Here is a 20,850-nt window from a genome sequence, read left to right as displayed (position 1 = left end):
CTGTCATTTGGAAATGAACTCGTCAGCTTCAGTTGATTAGTTTTAATACATTTAAACGTCTACCGGTCTTCGTTCTCAGATCAGTGATAAATCAGACCTCAGCAGAGGCTGAACACATTCTTTCAAACCAACACAACATCTAAGAAACTCCGTCCTCCAAGTCCATTGCACATTACCAGCCTCAGCTCCAGTCTCCAGTCTCCAGTCTCCGGCCTCCAGTCCAGACCGCCACTATAAAACCGATTCCATGTTGTCGCAGGTCTCGTGATCCTCCAGGTTGTATATGAACTTTGTCCTGTTGACCGGGTTCTGGGCGATCTCCTTGCCCAGGTTGTCCAGAGTCACGTTGGAGGCGAACAGCTCGGTGGGCGTCAGGTAGCCCTCGCTGTTCTTGATGTACTTCCTGTAGTTCTTCCTCAGGCACTGCCACGTGGTGGCGTAGAGCAGGAAGGCCGACGACTTGAGCACGATGGCGATGCTGACGTACAGGTGCCTGTAGGCCACGTTGTCGTACAGCATGCAGGCTCCCTTCTCGCCGCACACCGAGCTCCAGAACAGGCAGGTCGAGTCGATGCCCATGCCGAAGATCAGAGGAGGTGGGATGAAGCCTGCGGGGCGGACAGCGGGGTCGAGAGGTCAAACAGGGTTCAGGACAGACGGACGACGTTCACCTCAGACCAGGTGAAACATCACCGGGACGTTTACAACACAGGACACACACAACACCACACAGACGGGACACAGTGCAACCAAGGCTGGAAGGAACTCATATTACTGAGACTGAGAAGCTTTTTATGCATTTGAACTTTTAAATTCTGTAATATGACTTTCCCGTCAGTGTGTTTCTGCTGCTGCATTGTTCTTGACTCCCATGTGAAAGTCCATCGATTCCAGAGAACAGATGGAGCAAGAAGCATCAGAGAGCAGCAACGTAAAGTTTTTTTTTTTCTAAAAATTAAAAAAATGAACTCACTAATGTTTACTCTCACTCCCTCTTAAGGTATAATGATAATTTAATACATAACAAACTACTTATTAACAGTTTATTGTTGCACACATTACAACATTTTACACACTATATTAGATATTTGTTAATGATTACCTAATAATTTGTAAACCCTTAAGAAATCATTTGTTAAACATTTATAGACGTTACATAGATGGACCAGATACACATTAATGGGTAATTAAATAGTTAAATGGTTAACTGCTTTGTAAACTGTCTATAAACATTATTTGGATGGCAACTGTAACGTTGTAACTGATTTTTATAAGTACTTATAAAGTAAATGGTAGTAAATGGTTCATCAATACGAGTAGTGCATCTATAAACTTAATTAAACTGTGTAAACTTTTAATTTTTAACAGTTTGTGTCGACTTGAACCTCAGAATCACTGCTTGTGGCTTTATTCGTTACTAACTATCATAAGCAGTAGCTGAGACTTTATAACAGCCATCCAAATAATGTTTATAGAAGGTTTACAAGCCAGTTATCAAGTATCTGGTTCATCCATCTATGTAATGTTCATAAATGTTTTACAAATGATTTCCTAAAGGTTCACATAGTGTATAAAATGTTATAATGCGTCCAATATTTAACTGTTAATATGTAGTTTACTATGTAACAAGTGAGGATTATAAATTATCATTTCATTGTTGCATGACTGTAAAATAACTATTAACTAATGTTTAATTAACTGTCAATTCAACATTTATTAAGGATTGTTATAAAGTGTTACCCATTTTAAATCACACTCTTGTTGCTGGCACTGAGGCGCTGCTACATCAGTGGTTTTACCTCTATCTTAGTAAATGAGAGTATTTCTTCAACACAGGACCAAACCCCAGAGCGACGGCGGCCATGAACACAACACGCAGACGGGACAGAGTGCAACAGGACAACATACATAATACAGAGTCTATAGCATGAAACAAGAGTTGTTCTGTTAATTATTGAGTTGGATTCTGTTGTAATGAATTCATGGATTCACGTCCTGTAATGTAACAGATGGATAAAATTCATAATGAATGAGTGAGAATGCATACGAGCGACAGCACGTGAGGGAGCTGCAGGAGTTTGATGTTCTTACCGATCAGCCTGAGCAGGAGGAACAGAACCCCGAGGGCGTAAGACTTCAGCTCCGGACTCACGGTTCTGCAAGAACAGGAACAGCTGAAGAGCTACAGAGAACAGCAACCTGAACAGGTGACCCGCTGTGCTCCAGCAGCTGCTGCAAAATGTCTGGATGTGACATTAAAGGAACACTTCACCTATAATTCATAATTTATCATCAACTAAACATTAGTTAGTTGGCATGAGTTCGAATATAACAGGGAAGCCACAGAAACAGCTCAGTGACGTTTATGAAAAACTTTAGTGATGTTACGTCAAAAATGATCCAATTCTTTTGAACAACCAATTCTTTCTAATGTTATGATTCTTCTGAATGATCAAATTTTTTTTTGAATGCTCCAATGCTTTTGAACGATACAATTCTTTTGAGTGATTAATTCTTTTGAATCATTGGTTCTTTTGGACGATGTGATACTTTGGAATCACTGAGTCGTTTTAACAACACGATTCTTTTGAATGATTCAGTTCTTTTGAATGATGGGAATGGAGTTGTAGGGTTAGGGTTGTTCTTTTTTTTTTTTTTTTATCTAAATTGCACTTCTTGCCCTGATCCACTTCCCTTAATGTGAGGAGACTCAGAAGTCATGAGGCCTGTCCCTACTCTGCCTCTGATTGGCTAACCCTAACCCTAACCCCACCCCCGAAGATCAGAGATAAATGACGTGTTTGGAGTTTGATGGAGCCAGGCTAACGACTCCCATAGGCTTCAAGTCTTTATGCTAAGCTAACAGGAAATGCTCCACATAGGAACTGAACCACTGGACATCCAGAGGTGGAAATGGTGTCCAACATCTGGTCTCAGTATGGGGAAGTCGGGAAGTTGGGAGTATTCTTTCAGTTATTTTAACCCTTTTTTTGTAGATTTGAAACACAGCAGTAATGAAAAATGTGACAGTATCCTGTGTCTTCCTATATCTTGGACCAGAGGTGGCAGAAGTACACACATTTCTTACTCAAGTAAAAGCACAAATACTCTTCTAAAATTATACTCTGGTAAAAGTTAAAGTGCAATTTCAAAACTTTTACTTAAGCCAAAGTTATAAAAGTACATGGAGTTAAATTTACTTAAGGACCCCATGAAATGGACTCTTACTGTGTTGATTTGATGTATTTCCTGTTGAAACAGGACGTTTGGGTGGGACACGGTGCAGGGAAGGACCATGCACAAGTTCAAACCAACAGGATGTCAGGAAACAGTTTATTTTGAAGGGATGAGGTGGATGAGAGAGGATATTCATAGATTTGTGAAGGTTTTATTGGCTGACATTTTAATTTACACCCAACTAGTGCAGGATGATGTCACTGTTTAAGCTCTGTTTTACTTTAAAGTAAAAAAAAAAAAAAAAAAAAAAAAAAAAAAAAGTAAAAGTAGTGTAATCCCTGTTAAAAAAAAAAAAAAAGCTTTTCTAATGAGCTAAACCAGGTTCTCTGTTGAGTGTTACTCTGAAGCACAGATGAGAAATAGTGTGCACCTCCGATCCTGTTTTTGAAGACACACTTGGATAATTCTAAGATGGTATTAGGCTGATTTTGTAATTGTCTTACCAGTTTCATAGTACGAGGTGGCTGCTCACATCTAATAAAGCTGCAGGTCCTGAGGGACTTGGAGAGTCTTTAAATGCTGCAGCAGACGACTAAAAAGACAAAAGACAACTGCTTCCACTACCTGTCCCCTCCTTATGGAAGACATGGTACACCACACCTGTACCTAAGAAACCACCTGAAAGAAACCACCTCAGTGACTTTAGGCCTTAAGCACCGACATCTATCCTGCACAAATCCACGGAAAAAATCATGGCAATCCACCTGACATCCTCTGCCAAAGGCTGCCGACGTCCACTTCAGTTTGCTTATAAAAGCAATACGGACACAGGAAATACATCAAATCAAGAAAGTAAGAGCCCACTGGGGTTTTCAGCAGCAAAAAGACAAAGACTAAGACACCAATGAATAAAGTATAAAGAGCATAATGCACAGCCGTGTAGGCAGCACGTACGTCCATCTACTATCTGTATTTTTCATTTTTCATATTTATTATTTTCATCAGTATATCTTACATTTCTTACATTTCAACACTTAAACATCTTATATTCTCAGGCCACTTTATTGTATATACTTAGCCCTTATTGTATTTAGTGTATATATTTCACAGTTTTAGTCTCCTTTTTAGTCTCTATTGTATATACTTTTAATTTAATTTAATTTAATTTAATTTTATTTTATTTTATTTATTTATTTTGGTTCTTATTGATGATGCTGCTGTAACGTGTGAATTTCCCAGTCTGGGATCAATAAAGTATACCTATCTATCTATCTATCTATCTATCTACTGATTGACATAAATAAATGTTGGTACTGGTAGCCAGTAACAAAATCATCAGTGAGGACAAAAAAACAACAAGAGCTGGGAGGAGAAACTACTGACTCAAGTTTCACTGGATGGAAAATCTGAGACAGACGGACATGTGACTCTCTGCAACACGTCTGTGTGTTGTTCTGTGCACGCCACATAACTGATGGTGATTCTGCTGTCTTCGCTAGCCTGAACATGTCAACAGCGCCCTCTGCTGGCCGGAGTGTGTACCTGATGAGGATGATGACGGAGGGCGTCTGGGCCATGGCTCCGATCATGCTGCACACACAGATGACGCACAGGAAGGTGAGGAAGGCCTGCTGGCAGCCGGGGCTCGGACACTTCCCGGGTAAAGCCACGGCCTCCTCGCTGCTGCTGGATATGCAGGTGCAGCTGGTCAGGTTCTGACACACACACACACACACACACACACAGGAACCGGGTCAGTGCAGGATGAAGAGGGTCGGTGCTGAAATGATTACTGACTTCATTTTACTTGTTTATTAGTATCGTCCCTTTTTTCTCTGCATATCTTGATAAAGTGAACGCTGCTCAGACTGAGGAAGACGTCTGAAGACTCTGATCACTTCCCATCAGACTTTGTGACGGGAAGAAAAATGTATGTGGGGAAAAAGATGAAGATGAATAAATGCATGAACAAATGTAAAGAGGGAGGAAGAAGAAAAGGGAAGAAAATACAAAAAAAAATGAGGAAAGCAGAGCAAAGAGATGGAGACGAAGAAAGAAGGGAACAAAAGAAAGAGGGGAAATGAGGAATGAGGGGAGGAAGGTGAGGGAGAGGCCAGCGAGTCTGTCTGACTCAACTGATGTGATTCATAATGATTCATAATGATGATGTGATTTCTGATCTTGAGCATTTTCAAAAAAAAAAAAAAACTAAACTAGCAAACCTATAAACTGAAACTGAAAACAAAAAGAGTCAGTAATGAAAATAAGAATAAAATAATGAAATAAAATGAAATAAAGTAAGAAATATGAGTAAAAATAAAAAATAAAAGTAAAAATAAAGTAAATTAGAATATAAGAATTAAAAATGCAGACTACAGTATGTATTAATCTATCTATCAGTCTATCAATCAATCAATATATCTAGCAGAGAGAACCACATATAGTGGAAACATACCGCACACTGGACTACTACCGGCACCTCGACTGTCGCTGTGTACGAGCATTTTCCTATTTTTTTCAATCAATCAATCAATCAATCAATCAATCAATCAATCAATCAATCAATCAGTCAATCTATCTATCTATCTATCTATCTATCTATCTATCTATCTATCTATCTATCTTATACAAATACATCTTATTTTATCTCACTCTGTCAGGAAACCAAACTTTTCATGCTTTCTTCCACTGGATGCATTTTTACATGTAACTCTACATGTGTATGTGTGTATGTCTATATGTGTGTGTATGTGTATATGTACGCATTTGTATATGTGTATACATGTATGTATGTGTACGTGTATGTGTGTATGTGTGTGTATGTGTTTACATGTACAGTACAGGCCAAAAGTTTGGACACACCTTCTCATTTAATGCGTTTTCTTTATTTTCATGACTATTTACATTGTAGATTCTCACTGAAGGAATCAAAACTATGAATGAACACATGTGGAGTTATGTACTTAACAAAAAAAAGGTGAAATAACTGAAAACATGTTTTATATTCTAGTTTCTTCAAAATAGCCACCCTTTGCTCTGATTACTGCTTTGCACACTCTTGGCATTCTCTCCATGAGCTTCAAGAGGTAGTCTTTTGGCCTGTACTGTATGTATGTGTGTGTATGCGTGTATGTGTGTATGTGTATGTGTGTGTGTATATGTGTGTGTATGTGTATGGGTGTATGTGTATGGGTGCGTGTGTGTGTGTATATGTGTGTATGCAGTCACCCTAACCACCCAGGCTGTTTACTCTCTCTGTGTGTATGCCTGTGTATATGTGTATATGTGTGTGTGTGTACAGGCTGTCTACTCTCTGTGTGTGTGTGTCAGCCCGCTCGTGTCCTCTGAGCTCTCGGGCTCCGTCTTTCCGTTTCGGTCGGTGTGCTCCTGGTGGCGGGACGCTCACTCACCGGCTTGGTGCAGCCGGCGAAGCAGGCGGAGAGGTAGGTGACTCCGTTGGAGCCGCAGACGGGGCTCACCGACGCCGTGTAGCAGTTGCAGTTGGTGATGCAGGCGGATTCAGGCCGCTGCCACGAGTGGAGTGTCCTGCAGACACAGCGGCCACAAACACCACCAACATTTACCGGCTCTTTACTGCAGCGTTTCCATAAAGTGACTCAGCGACTTCTCCATCTCAGAGGGAAACTATTTACTGCTCGACATTTATCTGAGGGCTGGAGTCACCAGCTCCTGTGCAGAGGAAGCTTTTCCATGCAAACCCTCAGATGTGCTGCATGTTAGAGTGTGAACTAGACAACAGGGTACAGAGCAGGGGAGTCAAACCAGGCGCCGTGCAGGGCCAAGAGGCTGCAGGTTTTCATTCCAACCAAAAACTCCACCAGGTGACTTCAGTGATCAGCTCGCCTTCAAGCAGAGAGGAGGGACCAGTCAGCCCGAGCAGCCTCTTGGCCCTCCATGGCACACGGCTGGACACCCCCGGTTCATGCATCAAGAATTTATCACAGTGGCTCTAAAACCTTGGTCAGTAATGTACCCCCTGTGTAAGTTTGACCAGTGCAGAAAAAAGAATTGGTTGTTTTTAGCTGTTCAAAAAAAACAAAAACAAAAAAAAACAACCAAGCCAATCAGCAGCGTCGTAGGGCGGGACAAATGTTGTTGACGTCATCAATCCAGATAGCATTTTAGCTAACACGGAAAACTAGATGATAAAATACCCCACTTGATTAACAAATGTATTTTACACAGACAGCAAGTCTTCTCAGTATCACGACACTGTAGTTTCCACTTCGCTCCACAACAAAACCAACATATTGGCATGGGTCAACTTAAAACTACGTTACATTTAGTTCTCAGGATACGTCGGAGCGTAGCGATCGGTTCAGGAAAATTAACTCCAGCAGATTCACGTGGCGGCCATTTTCCTATGACATCACTTCTACTGAAGGAGCATATGGAGACGCTGCTGGCCTGGACACATCAGTCACACTGGTGGGTCATGGTACTTACTCGTTGCCGTAGGCGACGGTAACCCCGGCGACGGGCCCGGTGTCACAGCCCAGGAAGAGGAAGGAGACGTAGCAGGCGGTGGACACCAGGTTGACCAGCATGGCCATGCGCACGGCGCCCAGAGCCGACAGGTTGAGCTTCTTGACCAGCAGGCCGCCCAGGAAGATGCCCAGGCAGGCGCAGGGGATCGCCGTCATGCCTGAGGGCGGGGGAGGGGGGGCACACGGTTAAAAACTGTCACACACTAGCAGCTCTGTGTCTGCTGTGTCTCCTGTCCCGTCTCATCTTTAAAAGAAAACTTCTACAAGTAAAGATGTGACTATTGTCACTTCGCTGAGTCAGCAATCTGCTTCCTGGGAATCCAACATGCTCTGAATTCTGCTGAGTCACCTTTAAATGAGCTCTGCAGCAGGGCCACTTTTTCCTTTATTACCACAAATGATGATTATGTTCATTTTGCAGCAGATACATACACATATACGAATGAAACTAAATGTGCTAGATTAAAATTGTACATTTATTTAAAAAAAAAAAAAAACTCATATTCTCCGAGATTGAAGTCATAAATTTATGAGAAAAAAACTAGAAAATTCTGAGATTATAAAGTCACAAATTTGCAAGACAAAACTTAGAAACTCAGAGATTAAAGGCATACATTTATGAGAAAAAATGTGAATATTCTCTGAGACTGAAGTAGTAAATTTATGATAAAATCTCACAAATTCATGAGAAAAAACTTCTAAATTCTGAGATTATTAAGTCCAAAATTTACAGCTCACTACAATGGCCTACTGCGCCACCGCAGTAGGCCAGAACTTTATAAATGACAGTGTTTTTTTTTTTTTCCATAATCAGAATCAGAAATACTTTATTTATCTCTGCAGGGAAACTGGGTCGGCTGCAGTTGCTAAAATTCTCAATAGAACAATTAAGATATAAGAAAATAGAAAGAAAGACAATCTCCATCTTCCCTCTGTCCATCTTTTACTACTGATTTTTTACTGTTTTTATCCAGGGTCGGATCTACCAGGGTGGCCTGGGCCGGCAGCTGCCACCCTGAAAACAGGCCTCGCCCCCCCAGCTGCCCCCCCAGTTTGGACAATCTGATAGAAAACAAATGTACAAGAGTGAAAGTGGTGTGTCGGAGTGCCAGTGAAGGTGTGGTGAGAGGAGCCGGCGGCAGGTCCCGTTCCTCTCATGTTCCTGTCTGGATCTCAGCAGAGACACAAAGAGAACCACTGATCCAAGCAGAACAACATCACTTTGACTTTGACTCTGAACAAACTAGAGGAACCACAGCTGGAGGCTCTGAGCCCACACTCTGTCTGTCTGTCTGCCTGTCTGTCTGTCTGTCTGTCTGTCTGTCTGCCTGTCTGTCTGTCTGCCTGTCTGTCTGTCTGTCTGTCTGTCTGTCTGCTTGTCTGTCTGTCTGCCCCTCTGTAATATTTCCACCCCTCCTTCATGAGTCTTCCTCTCTCAGCAGCCCTGTGGAAACAGCAGCTGAAGCAGCAGTGGGTGCAGTGTGTGTGAAAGCTAGCAGCAGCAGCAGCACAAGATACTGAGACTAAAATAGAAAACTTGAAAATAAGTCAGATATGAAAACGTATCAGAGATCTATCACAAAAACAAGGCCTGTTGTCCTCCGATGGGACGAGACGTTTGAGCGACCCACCTAGCAGCTGATTGGCCGAGGAGGTGGTGAGGTTGAACTGCTGCTCCAGGTATTTACCCAGGAAGGCAGCGAAGCCGGCGACCACGGCGATCTCCATGCAGGCGGCGAGCGTGATGCAGCTGAACACGGGATTACTGAGGAGGTGCCTCGTCACCCGAGGGATCACTGAGGAAACACCAACGAAGAAGACAGACAAGGTCACTTACACCGACTAGTGACTTTAAACTCATCTGATGATGGGATTCAGTATGAGATATGAGCAGAGGGGCTCCGAGTACTACAAACTATTACTGCAGTAGAAGTACAAGTACTGTCCCTCTGCTGGTATCTGACTGCAGTAGAAGTAGAAGTACTGTTCCTCTGCTGGTATGTGACTGCAGTAGAAGTACAAGTACTGTTCCTCTGCTGGTATCTGACTGCAGTAGAAGTAGAAGTTGTGCAGTAAAAATCTACTGCTGAAAAAGTAAAAAGGGACATTGCACTCAACTGAAGTGAGGACCCTGTAGACTCAATGTGGAATAAGCACATCATGTGGTGGTTGAGTCTACAGGGTTCTCACTTATTCCACTTTTTTTTTTTTTTTTTTTTTTGGACCAGTTGAGTCTAAATGGTCCTCGCTGCAGTTTTTCATGGTGCAGCTTTTATTGTGAAATTTGGAAAATGACAAAAATTAGAGACAACAAAGTAGAAGCAGGTTCCTCTGCTCATCTTTGCTGACCGAGCTTTTATTGTGAAAGGTTCCACAGTCTGTTCTCTGTAATGGATCTGATTTAAAATGTAGTGAAGGACAAAACTCAAGCAGAAATGGACTGAAGGAAAAGTCAAATTACTGACTTTAAAAATAAAAGTACACAAAAAGCTGCTCTTTTGCAGTGATGTGCATATTCAGGCACTTCCACCTCTGTAAATAATAAAATAATTATACATTATTAATCACTGGCTGCGGCCCGAACCTCCACCTCTCCGCCCCCCTTCATCCTGTCAGACCCTCGTCCTCCTCACCTCTCAGGTGCTCACAGACGCTGAGTCCGCTGTTGGCGTCGAAGCCGTGCAGCGCCCCGTTGGGTTTGGACGCCTGGTAGTCGGCGCCCAGCGAGGGAGGCAGCATGGCCTGCTCGCTCTCCGGCCCGCCGTCCACGTCGCTCTCGTCCAGCGCCTGCGGGAAGCCGAACATGAAGAGCGCCGACAGGAAGAGTAAGGCACCGCAGAGGAGGAAGCCGCCCCACCAGGCCCCGATCCAGCGAGGGTCGTCTGGGGTGATGTCCAGCTTACCTGCACAGGTACGCAGCAAGGTCACCAAACCACAAACAAACAGCTGTGACAACAAAGTTTTAGTTACCTGGAATCAAAATAAAATCAAAATAAAACTTAAACGATATTGTGGGTTTACAAAACTAACTAAAGTAAAATAAAAATCTGCAGAAAATGTGTTTAGTTTTAGTCTGTGACTGGGAGTCAACTGCCATCACAAAGGCAAAAATTAAATTAAATTAAATTAAATTAAATTAAATTAAATTAAATAATAACAATAAATACAAACTATATATTGTACTGGAGTACTTATTCTGAACATTTGACAAAAAATAAAATAAAATACTATAAAACAAATTAAAACAAAACAAAGCAAAACAAAATAAAATAAAATATAAAAGTACATATTGTATGGTATTAGAATACCTATTCTGAACTTCTGAAAAAATGAAACAAAATAAAATAAAACAAACAATAAAATATAATAAAATAAAGTAATAAATGTTTTGTTTTGTTTTGGAATACCTGTTGCATTGAAAAACAACAACAACAACTAAAAACTATATTATCATAAAAAACTAACTCAAACTAATACTGAAACTAATAAGAACTAAACTAAAAATAATAGTGAGCTGAGAGGTTTGGGAGCCACTGCCCCACGAGATGGATCATGACGTTACCTAAACTGAGTCTGAGCAAAAAACATCTGAAAAACAAAAAATGTTTTTTTCTTATTGGTGCAGGAAAGTGTTAAGATAATAATTACTACGTATGTTCAGCCCTGTGCTGAGGTCAGATTTAGGGAGGAATATCTTTACTGACAACAGCTGCTGCTGGAATAAATCTCACCAGATTTCTTTCTTTCTTTCTTCCTTCTTTCCTTCCTTCCTTCCTTCCTTCCTTCCTTCCTTCCTTTCTTTCTTTTTCTTTCTTTCTTTCTTTCTTTCTTTCTTTCTTTCTTTCTTTTTGACACAGAACCTGGGACAAGTGAGTCCAAGGATTTTTGTGGATTTCTCTATAAAGATACTGAAGTGAATAATCAGTTTTCTTGAGTGCGTTTAAATGTGGTGTATAAAGAGAGTTAGTTTAACCGTCCTATTATGTTTGGGGTCAATTTGACCCCAGTCAATGTTTAACATCTCTAGATAAATGATTAACATTTTTTTTTTGCTTCATATTTAATGAGTTTTCCCAATTTAATGGGTACTAACGGGTAAACATGAAATTCACATGATGATATGTTTTCAATGTCCTGGACACACTTTGTATGCACTGGTTATAAATAACAAAAATCTGTGTTTTATTTAAAGGGCCATTTAGGTCGTCAACAAAGAAACATACCTGACACATAAACTTTGGCAACAATTTTAGTTATAAGAATTTTGTGGAGGTTTAAACTGCCCAAACATAAAAGATGTTAGTAAATTTGAACATAACAGGAGGGTTAATCTGAAACCAGCATTTTCCTAGCAGCTGAGCAGGTTCAGTGGTTCAGAGATTTCTAACATCCAAAATGTAGATTTTTTTAAGGACCTGCATGCACCTGGTTATGACAGTGAGGCACGTCTGAGGGCATGAGCTCATCACTTTACAGAAAGATGTCATGAAAATCAGAAATCCTGAGAAGTGAGATGGGATTGGAAATGTGCACAAGTCACAGGAGGAGCAGCTCGTGGCCCAGGGTCAGATAAGCACAGCCTGAGCCTCCAGGTCTCATTTATCCTGTTGTTGGTGCCTCACACACACACACACACACACACACACACACTACCCATTCAATCTCCTGCCTCTTCCATTCATTCGATGGATTTCCACATTACCTCGGTATTTATTTTATTCATATATTCAGTGGTGCAGCCCAAACTTCAGCACCAGCTGAATCTAAGTTTTTGGAGAGGAGAGCTTTGGCACCAGATATCTAACCTCGTTACCAGACTGTGTTTGAATCAGCAGTGACTGGATCTTCACCGATACGAATCCAAAGGAGACTCACTTGTGTCGATGAAGACGGCATCAACATAGACTTTGGTACAGACGGAGCCGAGGATGAAGCCGCAGGCCGGGCCGAACACTAACGTCGAAAATAAAATACCTGCAGGAGACACAAAGCAAGGAAGGCTCAGTTAGAAATAATAGAGTCAAAATGCCAGCGGACCAACGTCATGGTCTAGGTGAGTTTGGTGCAGTGTAGCTGTAGCACAGATCTCTATTTTTCACTTATTGTTAATTTAATTTTTTATAATTTTATACCACCACTAATTGGTTCTAACTTCACTCATCATTTGCCTGATTGAACCCACTCGTTCTCTGTGACCTCTGCATGGGGCAGCAGGGGGACTTCCCACTCTTTTGCTATGTTGTGTTAGTTCATCTTAGACCTTTATCCAACTGAGAACTCTATTTATCCTATATAGTCCAGTCATTTTACGAAAAAGCCTAGGACAAATTGCAAGAGGAAAAACTCAACTGATTTTGGATCCTCAGTTTGTCCTGAGTGTGGGGAAAAAGTCCCAAGAAATCCCATTGGTGGAAAGTTTTGAAAATCACCTATTTATGACCACATATTACCAAAAAACAGTTTTTAACACACATATAGTAACCTTTTAATTCACTGTTATATAGTAACCTTTTAATTCAAGGTTACTATATACAGTACAGGCCAAAAGTTTGGACACACCTTCTCATTCAATGCCTTTTCTTTATTTTCATGACTGTTTACATTGTAGATTCTCACTGAAGGAATCAGAACTATGAATGAACACATGTGGAGTTATGTACTTAACAAAAAAAGGTGAAATAACTGAAAACATGTTTTATATTCTAGTTTCTTCAAAATAGCCACCCTTTGCTCTGATTACTGCTTTGCACACTCTTGGCATTCTCTCCATGAGCTTCAAGAGGTAGTCACCTGAAATGGTTTTCACTTCACAGGTGTGCCTTATCAGGGTTAATTAGTGGAATTTCTTGCTTTATCAATGGGGTTGGGACCATCAGTTGTGTTGTGCAGAAGTCAGGTTACTACACAGCCGACAGCCCTATTGGACAACTGTTAAAATTCATATTATGGCAAGAACCAATCAGCTAACTAAAGAAAAACGAGTGGCCATCATTACTTTAAGAAATGAAGGTCAGTCAGTCCGGAAAATTGCAAAAACTTTAAATGTGTCCCCAAGTGGAGTCGCAAAAACCATCAAGCACTACAACGAAACTGGCACACATGAGGACCGACCCAGGAAAGGAAGACCAAGAGTCACCTCTGCTTCTGAGGACAAGTTCATCCGAGTCACCAGCCTCAGAAATCGCAAGTTAACAGCAGCTCAGATCAGAGACCAGACAAATGCCACACAGAGTTCTAGCAGCAGACCCATCTCTAGAACAACTGTTAAGAGGAGACTGCGCCAATCAGGCCTTCATGGTCAAATAGCTGCTAGGAAACCACTGCTAAGGAGAGGCAACAAGCAGAAGAGATTTGTTTGGGCCAAGAAACACAAGGAATGGACATTAGACCAGTGGAAATCTGTGCTTTGGTCTGATGAGTCCAAATTTGAGATCTTTGGTTCCAACCGCCGTGTCTTTGTGAGACGCAGAAAAGGTGAACGGATGGATTCCACATGCCTGGTTCCCACTGTGAAGCATGGAGGAGGAGGTGTGATGGTGTGGGGGTGTTTTGCTGGTGACACTGTTGGGGATTTATTCAAAATTGAAGGCACACTGAACCAGGATGGCTACCACAGCATCCTGCAGCGACATGCCATCCCATCCGGTTTGCGTTTAGTTGGACGATCATTTATTTTCAACAGGACAATGAGCCCAAACACACCTCCAGGCTGTGTAAGGGCTATTTGACCAAGAAGGAGAGTGATGGAGTGCTGCGGCAGATGACCTGGCCTCCACAGTCGCCGGACCTGAACCCAATCCAGATGGTTTGGGGTGAGCTGGACCGCAGAGTGAAGGCAAAGGGGCCAACAAGTGCTAAACACCTCTGGGAACTCCTTCAAGACTGTTGGAAAACCATTTCAGGTGACTACCTCTTGAAGCTCATGGAGAGAATGCCAAGAGTGTGCAAAGCAGTAATCAGAGCAAAGGGTGGCTATTTTGAAGAAACTAGAATATAAAACATGTTTTCAGTTGTTTCACCTTTTTTTGTTAAGTACATAACTCCACATGTGTTCATTCATAGTTTTGATTCCTTCAGTGAGAATCTACAATGTAAATAGTCATGAAAATAAAGAAAACGCATTGAATGAGAAGGTGTGTCCAAACTTTTGGCCTGTACTGTATATAGTAACCTTTTAATTCACTGTTATATAGTAACCTTTTAATTCACTGTTTAAATATCTGTTCTGGCATTTATTCCTTATATTCCTTATTAGCGCATATCAAATCAGATAATGTGTGATATGCATGTGTAAACAGAATAATTCAAAGAACTTGTAATTGACTTTTTTTTCTTGTCTTTGAGTGTGTAATCATCTTGTGAATTTTTATAGTGATATCTGAAAGTCAAATGTTGAACCCCTTTCCCCTGTGTGTTAAAAACAGTGTTTTTTGGTAATATGTGGTCATAAATAGGTGATTTTCAAAACTTTCCACCAATGGGATTTCTTGGGACTTTTTTCCCCTCACTCAGGACAAACTGAGGATACAAAATCAGTTGAGTTTGCTTCTCTTGCAATTTGTCCTAGGTTGACCCCAATTTTGGCCTAAAATTACTGGACTAAAACAGTAGAAATGTGAGACTAATTTGTTAAGTTTTAATGTTGTTTGTGTTCTTTTTCAGATCCAAGCCCATGTGTGTTTTTCTTTCTCTGCATTAATTCTGAAGTAATTATTAAGAGGAAAATAAAACTGTTGAGAGGACTGAAAGTTCTTGGATTCATAGATGCATCACGATGGTAGTTAATTGTCCAACCTGAACCTGCTAAAACACAGAAACACAGTGATAAAACTGAGAAAACACAACGATAAAACAAAAAGAGAAGAGTTAAAAAACAAAAGAAAGCAAAGCTGAACAGCTGAGTGAGCGCCGCCGTCCACCGGCACACGCAAACCTGGAGAGAAGCCAGTCCAAAAAAAAAAAAGAGAGAGAGATGCAGTTCACCCGCTCTCTCAGCAGAGGGCAGCGTTGTATAAGACTGGTGATACTGGAGCCATTCACTGTAATACAGACATGATGAGACGGAGCTTCTACCACAGAAAACACACACACACACACACACACACACACACACACGTCTGTCTCCACCGTCTGGACTCCAGACAAGGGAAGGTCAAAATGAGAAACCATGTTAAATTTGACCTGGCGCCACCTGGTGACAGGTGCACTTCCTGTTTGACATGCAGACTGAGGCTCGATCACCCAGCTGAGCTGAGAGGAAGAGGAGGCTAATACAGGTGTGTGTGTGTGTGTGTGTGTGTGTGTGTGTGTGTGTGTGTGTGTGTGTGTGTGTGTGTGTGTGAAACGAGCTTAGCCATGAATGAGGGCTGCCAAACACTCGGATACACACCAGTGACTTCCTGTTTAACTCTCTGAAACCTGAATGAAACTCACGTTTTTTTTTTTTTTTTTTTTTAATATATATATATATATATATATATATATTAAAAATTCTGAAATTTACTGCTCTGTCCTATGAAAGTGAATGTTGTTTTGTAAGAAAGCACAGATTATAGAACATTTTAAATATTTGAATTATATCCAGTTTAGGCCAGTTTGGTCTGTCAGCAGTTTAGGAACGAATCTCCAAACCTGTTCGGTCTGATCGCCATGGATTTAGGGGATAACATTCATGTTGAGGATGAAACCCGTCTAGCGCCACCTGCAGGCCCAGGGGGGCTTCTGTGTTCAACATGTAACACTTATTTTTGTATACATAATTTTAACATTTTTCAATAAAGAGGCATTTTTCATCACATTTTTAAAAGCTTTTTTGTTTTTTATTTGAGGGTTCGGTTTAGGATTTAACCAAAAACAAACAAAACAAAAGCAAACACCAAAAATATTTTCTTAGCCCCAAGTAGTGATTTTGAATTACTTTTGAAAATAAAAGCTGATAAATGATTTGACATATTGTAAACCGTAACATTTCTAGCTTAAAGGGAACAAAATGTCCCTGAATGCTCCTGTGATGGTATTTTTTTTTTCTTTTTGTCATTTATCAAATCATTTCAGCTGCCTTATAATGTTTCTAATGGGCTATTTTCCCTGGCGGAGGAGGAGGAGGGAGCGTTTCAGTGTGAAAAAGCCCTGAAAAGCCAACAGTGCTGCTGCTTTTAGGAAAACTCATGTGGAGGACTTTATTCCGCTGATGGAAAACTGGAGTGAAGAAAGTGTGAAGGCTCTGAAAGTTCATGTTCATATCGTAGTGGAATGAATGGAAACCAGCGGCTGGAGGAAAGGGAGGAGGAGTGATGTGGCAGCTCTGAAACCCCACTGCTCGCTCTGGGGAGGGGACTAGCAGGAACATGAAGTTTGCACAGTTTTTGCTTTAATCTCGGCTCCAGACTGAGACAATGCAGCGCCTGCTAACATGACGGCCAAAGCACTCAAGCACACGCTGTTCTGTAGCTGTTCATAAATAACCCATGACTCAGGAATATAAAAAGTCCAGTCATTTCGGTGACGCGGGACCGCGGCCGCTCGAGCCGGGGCAGGACGGGCTCTCAAAGCCAAGGCCGGTCCAGGTAATAATAGCAGCTGCAGGCACGGAGAGGGAGCTGCCAGCGAGGGACGGAGGAGGAGACGGAGCTGATAATCCAGGAGCAACAGCTGCTGGACGTACGGGAACATCCAGAGCTGCCGGCGGCCTCCCGTCTGAACTCCACAGGCAGAGCAGGGGAGGAAGACTCTGCTGGACCTTCAGCCACAAAGGCCACATCAGTGGGGGGACTACGATTAGCTTGTGTCCTGCATGATTTACGAGCCTCTGCTGCCTGTTTTGGATGCACCTTGGGGGAAATTATGGGTTTTTACACTGGGGTCTGGTACTTTGAATATAAACCTGATTGTCTGACAACAGCGCCACCACCAGGGTCCCTAAGGTCCATGTTAAATATCTCGGACATCACCGGCTGAAATCTGATGAACCCACCGGACTTGAGTGGAGTAGAACGCTCTTTCCCATTCAAATTAAGCCCTTGCCATTCTGGCCCTTTCTCAGAGCCGCTGCAGTACAGGGGCAGGAGATCTTCAAGGGGAATGAAAGGTCAACAGTAGATGCCACGTAGAAGTAGTAAACATCATCTGAAAGCTGTGACCCTGAAGATTAATTTGCAGCTCTACGACTCCTGTGTAGGTGATGTTTGAAGCTGCAAAGTTTAACCATTTTTTGACCACTTGAGAATTAATTAAAATAGTCAAAAATCCTTCCAAAATACCATATTAGGACACCAAGACCTTGAGGAACACACAACACATGAAAGCACAGAAAGCACTTTGATCTGATGTCAGAAACTTTTGGCATTTGGAAATTTCTGTAAGAACTGCATTTATCAGCGATGATGTTGTGCGTTCTGTTGTGTAAATGTGTCAGAAACTGGCCCTTATTGTCAGTCGAGCTGGAGAAGCAGAGCTCCTCTGAACGGCCTCGCTCTCTGGTTTGTGTCTGTAAAGTCTGATGAGGCTGTGATTCTCCTAGAGGTCACTAGAGGTCGACGTCCAGTTTGACAAAAGTCTCTGCCTGCAGTGAAATGGCTGCTATGGGGGCCAACACAGGAATCAAATGTGGCTCATTGAATCCACAAGAGTCTCAGCTTTCCAGTCAAAGCAACTGATGCAGCTCCAAGACTGTTTAGGCCCCAGTCTGCACACACACACCATTTTACAACAGGCCACAAGAACACATGTGGACTGCAGGCTTTGTGGCCCAAACTGCATGGGATTAGCAGAAGGTGGGCGTGTCTGCAAAGGGGAGAGAACCCATTTTCATTCACACAGCTGGAGGTCAGAGGTCAAGGGACCCCGCTGGAGATGGCCATGCCAGTGTTTCCCTCGCCAAAATTAGCTTAACTTTGCAGCGATATTTAGCCAGTGTTGTAATGTAACGAAGTACTAACACTTTGTTACTGTACTTAAGTAGAATTTTCACATATCTGTACTTTACTTCGTTATTTATATTTCTGACAACTTTTACTTTTACTCCACTACATTTCCGAAATAAAATGTGTACTTTTACTCCGATACATTTTTCTTAACCATCTTCGTTACTCGCTACTACAAAATAAAAGTTGAGTTGGTGACGCAATTCCTGTTTGTTATCATTTCAACCGCGGCCGCCAAGTGCGAAGAAGAAGCTCCGCCACCGGACACAGTGGGTTACCCGGCTGCTCATATATAAATCCCCGCAGGCTTTCTGTTTGACATTTTGTTTACAAAAGTCTTGAAACAAATGTGACCTAACGAGGAAGTGGAGCGCAGAGTAGTTGGTTGCTAGGCAACGCTCTGTCCGTTTACTCTGGCGCAGGGATATTTTGTGCTGCGGTCTGCCAGCGGGTTACACTGATTTTACAACGGCATGGAACGCAGCTCAGCCAATCACATTTAAGGATGGGAAGCAGCCGTTTATAATTTCAAATAATAACTCGTGCTCGTGACAGTTGTGTTGTTGCCAAGTTCAGTTTGTCCAAACAGGGAGGCTGAGAGACAGAGAGCTGTTGATGGTGACAGAAGTTTAACGGTAATGTTAAAAAGTTGAAGCTTTTTTCTCCTGTACCCAGGCTGCTTTTACTGTAAGGAAGCCACAATTAATTCATTATCAAAATTCTAACCGCTCACTTTGTTTAAATACTTTTACTTCTAATACTTAAGTGCAGAAAATATCAGAAAATTACTTTTGATACTTAAGTACAGAAAATTCCAGGTACTTTAAGACTTTTACTCAAGTAATATTCTAAAAGGTGACTTAACTTAACTTCTACCAAAGTCATTTTCTAGTAAGATACTTGTACTTTTACTCAAGTATCGCTTTCAAATACTTTATACCAGACTGTATTTAGCCCTCTTGCCAATCTAGCATGACATAACTGACATCAATCGATCCCTTAGATTGTCTTGTTTCATGTGGCACCAGGGCCTCCAGAACAGTAAGGGGCTAACACACCATGGACTTTGTAGAATTTAAAGGGTCATAGGAAAGTAAAATGTATGTGTGCTGCTGATCAGCTCGGTTTGTAGATGTTGACTGTGGGTTGATACTCTAAGAGAAATCTAATCTAATCTCATCAAGAGTGTCAGACGTCAGAAGTTCAGATGCTCACAATTCTTTCAGGCTGCAGCCAAAGCACAACACATGTGAACAGTGCTGAGGCAGGTGTGACACATTTCATAGCCTCCTCACCTGCCAGCAGAGCAAAGACCGCCATGTTGTTGTGCAAAAGCCAAACCAGCATCCGTTCAGGTTCTGTGGATGAAACTTGGGGACTGACTGATGTGTTTTCATATCCAGAATCTAAATGAAACTGAATGGCCCACCACAGCGCCACCAACAGGCCAAGAAGTCCCCGAGCTTCAGGCGGCGATGTCTCACACATCACACATCCAACAAATAAAACATCCAGCACGACCTGCAGCAATCACGGTGGCCGTCATGGTCACTGCTGACAGGAAGCTGAGTCGAGGTACATCAACAGCAGCGGGAGGAAAAACATCAGGATGGCAACTTGGTCCTTCCTGTCATCTTTATTGGCTGGCATGTTAATATATGACTTTACTGAATATTCAGCTCTGATTGGTCAATGAAAACAGTCTGAGGTCTGTTTTTTTTCTGATTAACAATGTTCTCATCTAATCACATCAGCGCTCAGTCATGCAGTCTGGTCTGAAATCTGTTTTTTTCATCAAATTAAAAACTTGTTCCTGCCTGGTTCCTGCAGACAAACAGAGCTGGGTGAGAGGGAAGATTTTTATAACTTTATTTTGACAGCACAAACTTGTGACGGCTGGTTAAAGGGGCATGACACCAACATAGAAAATGTAGACTTTGCTGACATCTAGTGACCGAGATTTTTACTTTGCTGCAGTGACATAGTTTTGCACATGGTTTTGCATGCATTATCCATTAAAAATAATGCTTAATTATATGTCAAACATGACATATTTGGGGCATTCTACCGAATGTGTCCAAAATGCTGTCCCCTGACAAAAAAACAAAAAAAGCAAAAAAATTATGTATTCAGTCATATATGGTTACAAAGGTCTTTTTTATGAACTATTTAAACCCAAAACATTAAATGGGATAGTGATAAGCTAAAAATATACAAAATCATCATTTATACTTAAGGTATGC

The 20,850-nt window shown here is 41.6% G+C and overlaps 1 protein-coding gene across 1 annotated transcript in view; it reads right to left on the bottom strand.

Annotated features, from left to right (window-relative positions):
• Positions 1–231: 231 nt before the first annotated feature.
• The window catches only part of slco3a1b (solute carrier organic anion transporter family member 3A1b), a 51,929-nt gene continuing 31,310 nt past the window's right edge, over positions 232–20,850 (bottom strand). The window contains exons 3-10 of the mRNA XM_030081439.1: positions 12,561–12,659; positions 10,319–10,588; positions 9,317–9,481; positions 7,645–7,843; positions 6,588–6,723; positions 4,720–4,892; positions 2,092–2,156; positions 232–608 (exon numbers count right to left, since the gene is read on the bottom strand). Coding sequence (XP_029937299.1) covers positions 232–608; positions 2,092–2,156; positions 4,720–4,892; positions 6,588–6,723; positions 7,645–7,843; positions 9,317–9,481; positions 10,319–10,588; positions 12,561–12,659 — 1,484 coding nt within the window. The remainder of the gene's footprint in view (positions 609–2,091; positions 2,157–4,719; positions 4,893–6,587; positions 6,724–7,644; positions 7,844–9,316; positions 9,482–10,318; positions 10,589–12,560; positions 12,660–20,850) is intronic.

The sequence above is a fragment of the Myripristis murdjan genome, chromosome 3 (genome assembly GCF_902150065.1).
Source record: "Myripristis murdjan chromosome 3, fMyrMur1.1, whole genome shotgun sequence".
NCBI classification, from domain to species: Eukaryota; Metazoa; Chordata; class Actinopteri; order Holocentriformes; family Holocentridae; genus Myripristis; species Myripristis murdjan.
This window is presented reverse-complemented; position numbering and strand designations above follow the sequence as displayed.